Genomic DNA, 12,800 nt, shown 5'->3' with positions numbered 1-12,800 from the left:
AGCTACATACATTTAATTCACTGCCTGTGTGCACACACAAGCAAAAGCATGTGAAGCTGCTGAGATGTGCATGTTTGTGGATTGTGCAAGATGTCAGTCTCCAGGTTCTGACACCACACTAGTGTGTAGGATGTGACCACAGAAACTGAGAGAAGGGTACATGGTCATGTCTATATTTATGCAACTATCTGTGAATCTATAGTTATTTCAAAATGTTCCCCCCCCCCATTGATCTCATTCTTTTGGGCTTAAACTACTTTAGCTGGCCCCACCTGGCTTTATGTGAGTGCTACAGAACTGAACTCAGGCCAGCAGACTTTGCAAGCAAGAGCCTTTAATGGCTGAGCCATCTCCCCAGCCCTTAGATAACTATTTTATATTGCACCTCCCATTACTCTCCATCTGATTCTCATTGAGACTGTTTTAAGACCTGAATAGAGATCTAGTAGTGAAGCTATTTATCCCTTGGGTATCTGAGATACTTTATTAACCATGTGATAATTATTTCACTAGCTATTAACTATAAACAACCTGGAATTTTCTATTTTCTTTCCTTGAAGGGCATGAGGGTATATCCCTGTGATTCCAGCACTCAAGAGGCTGGAGCAAGAGGATTCTGAGTTCTAGGCCAACCTGGGCTACTTCTAAAAACCCTGCAGTTCCTCTCCTTTGCCTAAATCATCTACTTAGAATTCTTGTTTCTTTCCTCCACAATCACTCTGGGGCTTACAGAACACATGTGATGATTACTTCTGTCCTCAATTATAGGGTTTGTGATTTTTAGCCAATTTCACTTCCGTGTACCGTGTTCATGTCTTACGTAATTTCTGCATAAATTCAATCTGATCACTCTGCTCTTCAAACCTGTATCTTTCCCTCCATCCCTGATTGGCCATGCTGTCCACATTTCTTACCTACATCGTTGACCTGGCCTTCCTGCTGGTCAACTGCCAGCTTCATCTTTCACACTGCTGCCAAAGGCATCTTTTTAAAATCTCATCTCATGACCTCAGAGTGGCTGATGCTATAGATATACAAGACCTGCATAATAGGAGGGGGAAAATGATCACATCAAAATAGAAGAGTTGGAAAGAAGGCATTCAAGGGAGGGAGCACTGGGGAAGGGAAAGAGGGAGGATAGTGGGAAGGAATTATAATCATGGTATGTTGTCTATAAATAGAGGTTATCAATAAAAAGTTTTAAAAAGTTACTTTTCTCAGTACAAATAAATAAAATCTTAAACCTTTCTGCTTCTAAGCTTCCCTTACAAACTCGTATGACATTCAGTGCCTTCAAAAAGATCCCTATCTACCTTTTTTAGCTATGTGAACTTGGGCAAGTTCTGTCTCCCTTTGGTCTGTAAATGGTGATAACAATGGCCCTACATTATAATAACTTATGGCACTTAGAACTGTCTGGAACATAGTAAGTGCTCTAAAAGTTAGCTATTTCATGAGCCATTACTCACTAAACTCCCATTCCTTCACTTCCATCACCACCACCTTTTTGGGAGGTGAAAAGATGAAATAATTCTGACTCTACTCTTGTCAGACCTTGGAAAACCATGCAACATCTCAAGTATGAACTAGGCTTTCTAGTTCTAGCTGTTAAGATCAAGAGGGCTTTGGTGAAGGCAGAACTGGTGCTTGGCTTCTTCATCTTACTGCTGTTTGGAATATTCAGCCTCACATAAGCAGTTACTCTGGCTCACAACTACCACTGACCTTATTATAATTTGCCTTGTATGGTTTTCACACCACTCTCTCTGCTCTTCAGCTCTGTCTTTTGCATTTTCTACAATGTGAGATTCCAGGGAAAAGGATGGTTTCAATGACCTTTAGTCTTTAATGCCAGCAAAGACAGGGTTTTTGCTGAGTGTATGAATAAAACTACCCTAGGCCCAGGGAAACTGTTGTCAAAGGCCCTTTTCTCTTCACATTCTAAAGTTTATAGAATGATTTCCACACTTTTATAACACATTGCTTTGTATAAGTTATTTATGTATATTTTCTCCAATAGACTGTAAACTCCATATTATTTATTGCAACATATTCCATTTATAGAGTGCTCTAATTGAATGGTGTCTGACAAGGAATAGTTCAAATTCCTTGGGTCTATTTATTTGCTTTCCCATGAGACATGGATGTGGCAAGTAATTACTTAAACCCTAACTTAAGGAGCATCTTTATAGATTTTATGGGCCAGAAAATATATCAAGAATATCAAGGCAACTAAAATCTACCAAAAACTTAATATTGACACTAAACAAACAACTTTAAGGTGGACAAATAATTTTATTTTGTGCATGCAAATACATGTCAAGTACTGCAAACTTTTTCCATCAATTTCTCTCAAACACTGAAAATCATGATGCTCTATTTTGTGAACAGCCAAAGCTAATATCTCTTCACTTCAGTGCTACAGCAAAAAACACACAGAATTCACTCTTTGCTATTCACTATCATCACAACCCTCATTGTTCCATCTCTGCCCTCCCCCCATACACAGGCCTTATAAGTCCTAGTCTTCCCCATTTAATCCTATTCCTATAGCACAAAGGGAAACATTACAATTTGGAAATTCAAATTGAAACAAATGGAATAGAATTTATTCCCATATATATTCCCCATTTCATTGTACAGAATTATTTTAAATTATAGATTTAAATAGCTGAGTATATGCCTTAAAAATGAGCATTAAATCCATCTTAGAGATGGTGCCTGCTTTTTACATGATGGGTGTACACCATCTTTAATTTCATTTACATTTCAATCGAACAATAGATTTGCAAAGAAAATGTCTAATACAGACGTAAAAATATTCACACTAGAGCTTCACAATCGGTTGTACAATTGACAAACAGGCCTCTTTTCCCAAACTTTCTGCTAAGCAAATTTATAAAGTGTAATCAATGCAACAAGAAAAACATTTTTCTTTCACTTCCAGGGAAAAGAATATGCAATAAACAGTATAAATGCAGACAGCAGTTGCTGCAAGCTAACCACGATACTCCCAAGTGGCTGTACAGTGGGTATGTGCAGTACAAATAAAAGCCACGTGTGTTGTATCACAACTACAGTATAATTGTTTGCCCAGCTAAGAGAATGCATGCACTTCCATGCCTTGGGTTATAAAGTGAGGCCTAATTCTTGACAGGTTTATGGAATATATGCAAATGACCTTGGCTTTTGGCAGTACTAAGTGCAGCCAGTGTCTGTTTTCCACTGGTTTGGGGATATTTTGTAATTTTTATGTAAAAAACAAACAAACAAAAAAAACCTGCCAGTTTTGGACTTGGGGAAATAACTGCTCTTGAAGTAAAAAATAAGCCTCCACTCAAATGTGGGGTGTTCTGATCTGTGGTTTTGACTCTTTGTATTCCCTTGCCAGCAAAGGGATACAAAGAAAGAACTAGTATAAAGGAGTTATCAGTAAATTTATCCAGAAAATGGGACACTCCTTGAGCAGGTTCATTTGTGATCTGCTTGCAGAAGGGGCCCTTCTACAGGAGTTACAGTAAGTGATCCCATCAATCCTCTTCCTTCACTAAAACACAAGAAAAGTTCATCTAGGAAACTAATACACAGTTGCAACGCAACCTTTTTCTTTAATGATTAGTTACCAAGACTGGTGACAGTCTGCTCAGAAAACCTAGGGAAGAAATAGTCAGATTCAAAGTTGAAGTCACACACTGAATCTGACTGTTACAAATGCCAATCTTTGCTAACAAGACAACACGAGATTTAATTATCTAAAATGTAAAAGTAAGGCAGATGGCTTTGAAAATAAGTTTTTCAAATGTTTATATGATCCCATCACTCAAAATTCCTACAAACCACTGTGCAATCTGTAATTGTCACTAGACAAGTATGTAAAATCAGGATGTGATTTATAATTGAGCATCAGCTTGAAATGTGGGTCAAAGTGATTAGATCCATACAAATGGAAAATTTCAGTTCTACTATCAAAGATTTAATTTGCTATTCTCTTACTAGAGAAACAGCTTCAGGGGTGAGGGCTGAGGGTAGGGAGACTGAATCAGTGCCACTGGCCTAATGGCTACCTTTTCTTGACAATTACAATGTACAACTTTTTATACACATACAGGTTCATTGCATGGCATTGAAATAAGTCGTGGCAGCAAAGGCAAAAGAATCTGATTTGCTCAGGTACCACCTAAAAGGAATATACATGCAACTCTTAGAATTCATAAAATGAAGTGAGTCCACAAAAGATAACTAGTGACACACTAAATATTCACAGCATCTGAATGAGACAGAGAGACTCAGGCACAGGACTTAGAAACTAAAAAACACAACAAAGGAAAGAAAAGCACACCATTTTCTTGCTTTTCAGATGTTAGATTACTTTCCCTGATTAGACCATAAGCAACATACATACTTTAACTACAAATATTACAATTTTCCTCTTCTGTTGCTCTGTAGCCTTTGATTCTGAGTGTATACATCACAATGCCTTGTCAAAGCGACAATTGTCCCCAATTTTAAAAAGCCATGTTCTAGGACTCAGTTGTACTATTTTCCTCTATTACATTAGCAGATACCATTTTGAAGAAAAATCAGATGAACTGCTCTTTCTTCTAAAGTGGCAGAGAACCAATGGCTTTATTTCACATTAAATTCACTACAACTGGCAAGAAGATGGTCACCACAGAGAATGATGCAATACAGAATAACTCAATACAGAAGCAATGTTGTTAGTGAGAAAGAGTGAAGATTTAAGACTAGGAAGTTATTGTTTTATGGGATCACCTGCTGCAAAACAAGCATTATTTTGATATAAATGTTTTGAGACATACCAGTAAGGTTGGCAGTTATATACACAGACTTATGCAAATGTAATTGACTGGACAAGTAGGCAAACACCTAAGCAGTTTATCCCAAACCCCTCCAGCAGAGCACAACCAAGTTTCAAAATTTCAATTTTAAAATTAAAAAGATAAGGTTAAATACACAAGATCAATTTATGTAGTATATATTCACCCTCAGAACGTGCTGAAGATGTTTTGTGTAGTTCTGTTGCACAGAGGGTTCTTTCCCTGAGGGCACATAAGGAGCTCTCAAACTGTTAATAGGTCTCTATTTTGTAACAAAATAGCAATTTTAAAATCTTAAAAAAAAATACATTACCTTCAACATGGAAGATCTCACTATTAAATATCCTTGAAAAAGACAAACTGGTTTGCATATCCTTTTTGGAATTACAAACAGCAAAAAAAGTACATTGGAAGCATTTCAAATGTAGTAAGCACATATTTATAGAAAGGTTCTGATATAAATTATATAACAATCATGTTCTTGTGATGTCTAAGCTAATTTATAATGTCAGAAATAAGTTAATGTAACATGGTTTACAACTCTTGTTCCTATTCATTTCAGGTTACAGAGTGAAATAAATAAAATGTCTCTGTAGGGATGAGGAGCACTGGCCATGGCAAAAAGGTACAGTACTAACCAAAGAAAACTAAGTCAAGGCTACTGTGCTGTTATGCTACAAACAAACATCTTCATACACTTGAGTATTAAATAAATGTGTAAGATCTTCCATACTGATACCAGAATATCAAAACTACCCCTTTGTTTCTCAGGTATATTTACAACTTATCAGTCACCTTATGAGCATGTTCATTAAGACAGGTATCAAACACCAGTATTTACTCATTCTGATCAAGAAATTTCAGGGAAATGTAACCCTCCCGCCCCTGGAAATGTGCACAAAACTTTTTATCAAAATCTTATCTGATACAATGCTGTGGTTTTGTAAAATAACTAAATAGCTCAGACGACCAATAACATGATCCTGTTTAAGCATTTTGCTAGCAGGAAAAGCCCTTACATACAGTACACCTGGTGAAAGATCAGCTTGGCTTAAAATATTCCAGTACAATTTTCAGATTAAACAACTTCACAGAAGTTAATTAAAAAATAATAAAAGTCAAACTAATCTTAAAGAAACGAAGGAAAAACAAAAAGACAAACTACAGGTAAGATCACCAGGAAAGAATGCCCATTTTTTGTTTATAAATGTTGACTGAAATTTGAGTTTCAATAAAACACTACCCACAAATGTGGGGCAAGGCTGGTGGAACGTACTGCATACTTTCAGATGCCACGTGGAAACAATTTCAGTCACATATGGCAGGGCAGGTATTAATCATGTTTTTAAGTATGAGTAAATGTTAGCCAATGTTCTATAATTACATGGTTCATAGTCTATCAACCTAACAGTCAGGAAACAAGGAAAATTAAACCCCAACATGAAGTAACAATAAACAATATTTAACTAAGATAATGCAATGAACATCCAAATTAATTAGTTTAAATTAAAACCCAGCAATACCATCTTGTTAGTCAGTGCAAACACTACATACAGGGTTTTCTCAAGAAAGCTGAAAGCACCTGATTCTTTTGCCAAGTCATCAGATTCAATAATGTACAGGCTTAAATCTGCTTTTTAAAAAACTGCCATTATATTAGTGCATAATTTATCAAAATTGTAAAAACGATTCTGCATAACTTAGGAGAATTTAATATCTAGTACATCAGCTGAAAGACTTAGGCACTTGGTTATATCTTTAATTAATTACTTCAACAAGTAGCCTATGTATAAATATTAACAAAGCAGAAACTATTCTTGAAAAATGGAAAATTAAAAAAAAATTAACTGCTACAGATAAAAGCACTGCACCACACTCCTACATAATGCAGTAAACAAAGCTAGTATACAACCCTGTGAATGTCTAAGTTAAGAACATCTAACTCCACTCTTCAAAATAAAAAAATGGAAATAAATCCATGCAAAGTCCAATGGAAAAGATAAATAAAGCAGCTGGAATGAGATGGAAATTTCTCTCAGTGAAACATAAAATAGAAATAAATAAGTTAATTAAGTCTACTTTCACTAGATGTATCATTGTAGGATCCTGCTAGTTTAATAACTGAGTTAATTTACTATAGAAGCCATTTAAAATAGGAAATGGCTCAGTTACTGCACCGGATTGCTACAAACTCATAAAAAGCTGCTTGAAGCTTAATTAAATGTTGTCCAAATTCCAATCACTTCTGGAAAGTGAACATATTACCCTAGTAAAGTAAATTTTCTTTTTTTTTCATAATGCTAATGCAAGAGGGCTTGAAGTATCAAAGAGTCCACAGGAAATGGATGCCCCCAGTAATATCTTTTTTTTTAAAAAAAATATACATTATATAATATATATTATATATATAAAAAGCTAGTGTAAATGCTTCCATGGTGTGGTCACAAATTTGAAAGATGAACTTCCTTTCAGCTGTTAACCATCTTCCCATTTGCAATAATAGGTTTTAAAAAGTCGTTTTTATCTTCAGACATAATGTGAGTTTTCAGAATGAGGCTGCCAACACTGACAGATGTGGTGGTGATGGGAAGGCAACTTGCATTGCTAATAGACACTGGGAGTGGCTGGCTAAAGCAAGAAGTTACCGGCAGAACTGTTTTTTGCTCCTCCCTGAAAGAAAATAAATGACAGCAAAAGCAAGTTAGTGTTAAGTGAAAACATTTACAAGTAACCACATATGCTTAATGAAAGCTACATCCAACTTTATGATCCCTCAACAAAAGCTTATTTTCTTTATCAACAAAAATATCAGAAATCGCTAAAAAGTCCTATTTTCAAATTTACTGTAAAAATTATAAGTTATAATTTTACAATTGATATTAATATTAAAATTATAATGAGTAAAAAAGTATAATTAAGTTCAAGATTAAGCTTCTGTTTTTAGAAATGTTATACAAATGGCAATGGTAAAAAAAATCTTAACATAACTTTAAAAATAAGAAATACATAGCAGTTTTTTGTTTGTTTTAATATCAATGTATGTGTTAGAGGGATGAGGAAAGGTTTACTATACAGCCCATGCTTGCCTGAAACTCAATATGTAGCCTAGCTGGGCCTCAAACCGGCAATAAGTCACTTGCTTCTGCCTCTCTAGCGCTGAATTCCAGGAGAGCATGACCACTTATTTTAATAAATAAACTAGGTTTAATTTTCCATTCTGTGGTCAAAAAAGCTTGTCAAAATTGAAGTATAACCTTACACGAGATACAAAATTGTATCCCAACACAAAGTAAGTTTTAGGTTACTAAAATGGACTATCCTAACTTATTCAAGTTTCTATAAAAATCTAGGCTGACCAAATCATTATTATGTAATGTTTTCCCCTTAGCGAAAAGTCAAAAAGTAAATCTAAGACAGTAACCATGTCTCTGTAAGTATTCATACCCTATGCCCGCTGATTAGGAGTTGTCTGTCTAACACTCACAGAATCACATGGTCTTCACCTAAACTCTGTCTCTTTTGCTTTACTGGCTCCTTCTGGTGCTGCTGGACTGGATGCCCATTTTCGACTGCTGTTCCATTCAGCAACTGATCATTTTGAGAACTGATACCAAGTTGTATGTCCAGGATCTCCTAATAAAATAGAATGTTAATCCTTCAACATAACAACAGTGTTTTATATTTTAAAATCTAAAGTGGAACAAAGGCTCCTCCTCATCTAACTGTGGCACTTACTTCAATTTGTTCACTCTGTCCATCAGGTTCATCAGTATCAAGTGCTGAAAGTTCTAACTCAATGTCCCTGTCAGGCTTAGTATCTGTTCCATCTTCTGCATAATCACTCTGAAAAGAAGAAAATATTAATTTTATACCTGCGGAACACAGAGTCTGACTTTTAAGATAAAGTGAATTCCATTTATTTAACTAAAGAATTTGTTAAGAAATTTGGGGCTATAATTTTATTTCTACTGTAGGTTTGATTTGTTTTATGTGTGTGTGTGTGTGTATGCATGTTCATATGTGGGTGCAGGTCTGTGTGCACGTACACACACACATATTGTGGAGGACAGAGGCCAATATTGGGTATCTTCCTCAGTTGCTCTCCACCTTATTTTTCTTATTTATTTATTTTCTTATTTTTATTTTTAGGTTTTTCAAGGTAGGGCCTCACTCTAGCTCAAGCTGACCTGGAATTCAATATGTAATTATCAGGATGGCCTCAAACTCACAGTGATCCTCTTAACTCTGCCTCCTGAGTGCTGGAATTTAAGATGTGCACCACCATGCCTGGCTCTTATTTTTGAGGCAGGGTCTCACTGTAGCATGGAGTGACCTAGAACTGACTCTGAAGCTCAGGCTGGACTTGACCTTATGATAATCCTCCTTCCTTAGCTTCCAAGTGCTAGGATTAGAGGCATGAACTACTTCCCTAGCTCTCAACTATAATTTCAAGAAAGTATTCTATCACTCTACAGAAAATGCAGTAAAGAATGGTTTCATCTAATGCACATGCATTAAGCATGAAGCTAACAGGTTCAGTTTCTTTACCTCTCCATTTCTCAGTTCAATTTCTTTGCTTAAAAGATTTAAAGTAAGGTGACGGCCTTCATCCAGGGAATTCCATTTCTGCTGCATGGCCAGAGCATTAGCCTCCCTCTGAAGAAGTAAAGAGTTACTCTTGGCCTACATGAGAAAAACACGTAAACAGCTTTCAACCATAGTTATATTAAAAAAAAAAAAAAATCAAAGCTAGTTGCACAGAGCTTACCTGCTGAAGTTCAAGACTCAAAAGGTCTCCTGTACTGGAATGCTTTCTATGACCAGATAAATCAGTAACAATGAATCTGTCCCTTTAAAAGAAACATTTTTATTTAGAAAAATGAAATTAAGCAACTATAGCTAAAATGACTATATGTTTTATGTAACAGATCAACCCATAAAATATCAGTCATCATTCCAAATGTAAAATTCTTCAGGTATTTATTAAACAGCTTGGATTTGCAAAACTTATTCCAGGGACAACTGGGGATAGTTTTAAAAATTTTATTAAATAATTTTATTATCAATTTACAACTGATACAAATGAAGCCCAAAACATCTCTGATAAGAGAAGTGAAATGCACCAAAATAAAATTAAATCAAACAAAAAAACAGTCAGGAGTGGTGGTGCATGCCTTTAATCCCAGTATAAAGGAGGTTGAAGTAGGATCACTGTGAATTCTAGGCCATGTTGGAACTAGAGTTTCAGATCAGCCTGGGCTAGAGTGAGACCCTACCTTGAAAACAAACAAACAAACAATAACAACAACAACAACAAAACCTTGCCAGCTTGTAAGAAATGCTACCAACATTTCAGCAAGGTGGTGCAAAACACAGCCTCAAAAAACTAAAACAAAAATAACTTAGCCAAGCATGGTGGTGCACACCTATGGGGGACAGGTTTGTATTGTGAAGACACATATAAGTCTGAAAGTAGAGAATCCTAAAGAATTAAGAGTAATGTTACCTTTCAATATAGTGCGCTGATGATGTGGCCTCATTTCCATATGAACTCCACCTTGAATCAACAGCATTGACATAGGGGACATAATCTGCACAAATGTAGAAAAAAACAATTACTAGAAAAGTGAAAACTGGGGCTGTAGAGATGGCTCAGTGGTTAAAGGAGCTTGCTTGCAAAGCCTGTGGGTAAGGGTTTGATTCCCCGATACCCAAATAAAGCTTGACACACAAATGGCACATGCATCTGGAATTCCTTTGCAGTGGCATAAAGAAGACCCTGGCATGCTTTTTCTCTTTCTCTTTCAAATAAATATAAATAGCAAGGCATGGTGATGCACACCTTTAATCTTATCCAGCACTTGGGAAGCAGAGGTAGGAGGGTCACTGTGAGTTGAAGTCAGCTTGGGATTACAGAATAAGTGTCAGGTCAGCCTTGGCTAGAGTGAGACCTTACCTTGAAAAACCGAATAAATAAATAATAAATTACTACTTTAAAAAAATTCTATCTATAATCTAATAAAACCTCTAAACTTAAAAAAAAAAAAAAAGGGAAAGTGAAAAACAGCAGGGTGGTAGTGTATACTTGTGCATGTAAGAGGCTGAGATAGAAGGACTGCCACAAGTTTAAGGCCAGCCTAGACTACAGAGTGAGATACAGTTTCAAAAACACCAAAAAGAACAGCAGCAACAAATAAAACAAAGTAAATCAGCATGTAAATGTAACTCTATAATTTTGAGTACAGATGTATATTTTATTCCACTAGCCACAAGGTTGGGATTAAACCATTTAATTCTGGGTTTAATACCGTTACTAATGCAAAGAATTGTCAATCTCTCACAGACTGGAATAAAAAACAAAGGATCTAGAATATATCAGTTTTAGTTACATAAATTACCTGACACACTGATGGGCTTAGTTGCACTTCCTTGGGAAGCAGTGGCCTGGACAGGATCTGTAGTATGGTAACCTGTACGAGAAGATCGGGAAATTGCACCCCATTTTGAGATGATGGGCCCATCACTAAAGGGAATTATTGGGTCTTCTTCTTTTGTTCTTCTTTGAGTTTCAAATAAATGCACTCTTCTCTTAACATCTCCACTGTCCAGGTCCTATATAAACCAAAGAAGGGTTGCTGAAAGATAATTTGGCTAATATTACAAATACATGTTTTTCTGGTAGACTTTATGCTAGCTTTAGATTTTAATTATCATTGAACAACTATATTAAACTACCAAATTATGAACGAGTTTATTAAATAAAATTTACTTCAGACTTATCTAATTATAAATAATATTTACAGTAGTTACATAGCCATAAAATGAAGATAAAGCATTCATTTTAAAACTTGAGGTAGGGGCTGGAGAGATGGCTTACCGGTTACACTGTTTGCCTAAGAAGTCTAAGGGCCTGTCAACACTCCAGATCCCACATAAACCAGACGCACAAAGGTGAGACAACCACAAAGTCACACATGCCCACTAGTTGGTGAAAGCGCTTGGAGTCTGACTGTAGTGGCTGATGCCCTGGCTCGCCAATTCCAAAAAGACCCTGAGGTAGGGCTGGAGTGATGTCAGTGATTTAAGGTTATGCCTTCAATCCCCAGTACCCATGTAAAGCCAGATGCACAAGTTAGCATCTGGAGTTTGTTTGTAATAGCAAGAGGCCTGACTGTTCTCTCTCTCCCTCTTTCTCTCTCTCTCACACACAAATAAAATATAAAACTTGAGGCATTTATCTTCCCCATCTCCAATACCCACATCTGCTCCCAATTAAGCAAATCATACCATTAATACAGCACTGGAATTAGCAATTACATCTTTGGGCTCTGAGTCAATAGCGTTAATACAGGAGCCTATGGTGCCACAAGACCAGGGAGAATAATGGGAAAGATGATCCTCTTCAAATTTTGTACCACTCACACTCTCAGAGAACTGATTAAAAAAGAAAACACAATAAAAGGACTAGTTAGTATGATACTTAAGTATGCAAGCTTATAACTAATACTACTATAAAATTCAAAGGATTTCATAGTGAACAATTAAGTAAATTATTTAGTAACTAATAGAACAGCTTAGGAGACTGAGAAGGGATTCCTGGGCTCATAGTAAGTTCCTGGCCAACCTGGGGCTACATAGTGGCACTATGTCTCAAAAGAAAGTAAGTACATAAAACGCAGTTATAAACAATAAATAATATTTATACAATAGAAAATGTCTTAAATGTCTTTGTCTTAAAAATGTGCTTGAGAGCTGGGCATGATGGCACATGCCTTTAATCCCAGCACTTGGGAGGCAGAGGTAGGAGGACTGCTGTGAGTCCAAGGCCAGCCTGAGACAACAGAGTGTATTCCAGGTCAGCCTGAGCTAGACAGTAGATACAGCTCAAAGTCTAAAAGCAGTCTATAATTTCCTTAAAAGAACATACAAATAAAGAAATATAAGTGATAAGTCATGCATTAT

At 36.1% G+C, this 12,800-nt stretch overlaps 1 protein-coding gene across 4 annotated transcripts in view; it reads right to left on the bottom strand.

The window, feature by feature from the left end:
* Nucleotides 1–2,275: 2,275 nt before the first annotated feature.
* The window catches only part of Rc3h2 (ring finger and CCCH-type domains 2), a 61,328-nt gene continuing 50,803 nt past the window's right edge, over nt 2,276–12,800 (bottom strand). For 2 of the 4 annotated variants that reach the window (XM_004662780.2, XM_045141822.1), the window contains exons 14-21: nt 12,126–12,272; nt 11,237–11,450; nt 10,345–10,429; nt 9,607–9,688; nt 9,387–9,521; nt 8,574–8,681; nt 8,323–8,471; nt 2,276–7,508 (exon numbers count right to left, since the gene is read on the bottom strand). In XM_004662780.2, coding sequence (XP_004662837.1) covers nt 7,307–7,508; nt 8,323–8,471; nt 8,574–8,681; nt 9,387–9,521; nt 9,607–9,688; nt 10,345–10,429; nt 11,237–11,450; nt 12,126–12,272 — 1,122 coding nt within the window. In that variant the 3' untranslated portion in view covers nt 2,276–7,306. Of the gene's footprint in view, nt 7,509–8,282; nt 8,472–8,573; nt 8,682–9,386; nt 9,522–9,606; nt 9,689–10,344; nt 10,430–11,236; nt 11,451–12,125; nt 12,273–12,800 lie in introns of all 4 variants that reach the window. The other 2 variants (XM_045141823.1, XM_045141824.1) reach the window with 2 other exon arrangements.

The sequence above is a fragment of the Jaculus jaculus genome, chromosome 1 (genome assembly GCF_020740685.1).
Source record: "Jaculus jaculus isolate mJacJac1 chromosome 1, mJacJac1.mat.Y.cur, whole genome shotgun sequence".
Taxonomy (NCBI): Eukaryota; Metazoa; Chordata; class Mammalia; order Rodentia; family Dipodidae; genus Jaculus; species Jaculus jaculus.
The sequence above is the reverse complement of the archived record's forward strand: the minus strand, read 5'-3'. Positions and strand labels throughout refer to the sequence as shown.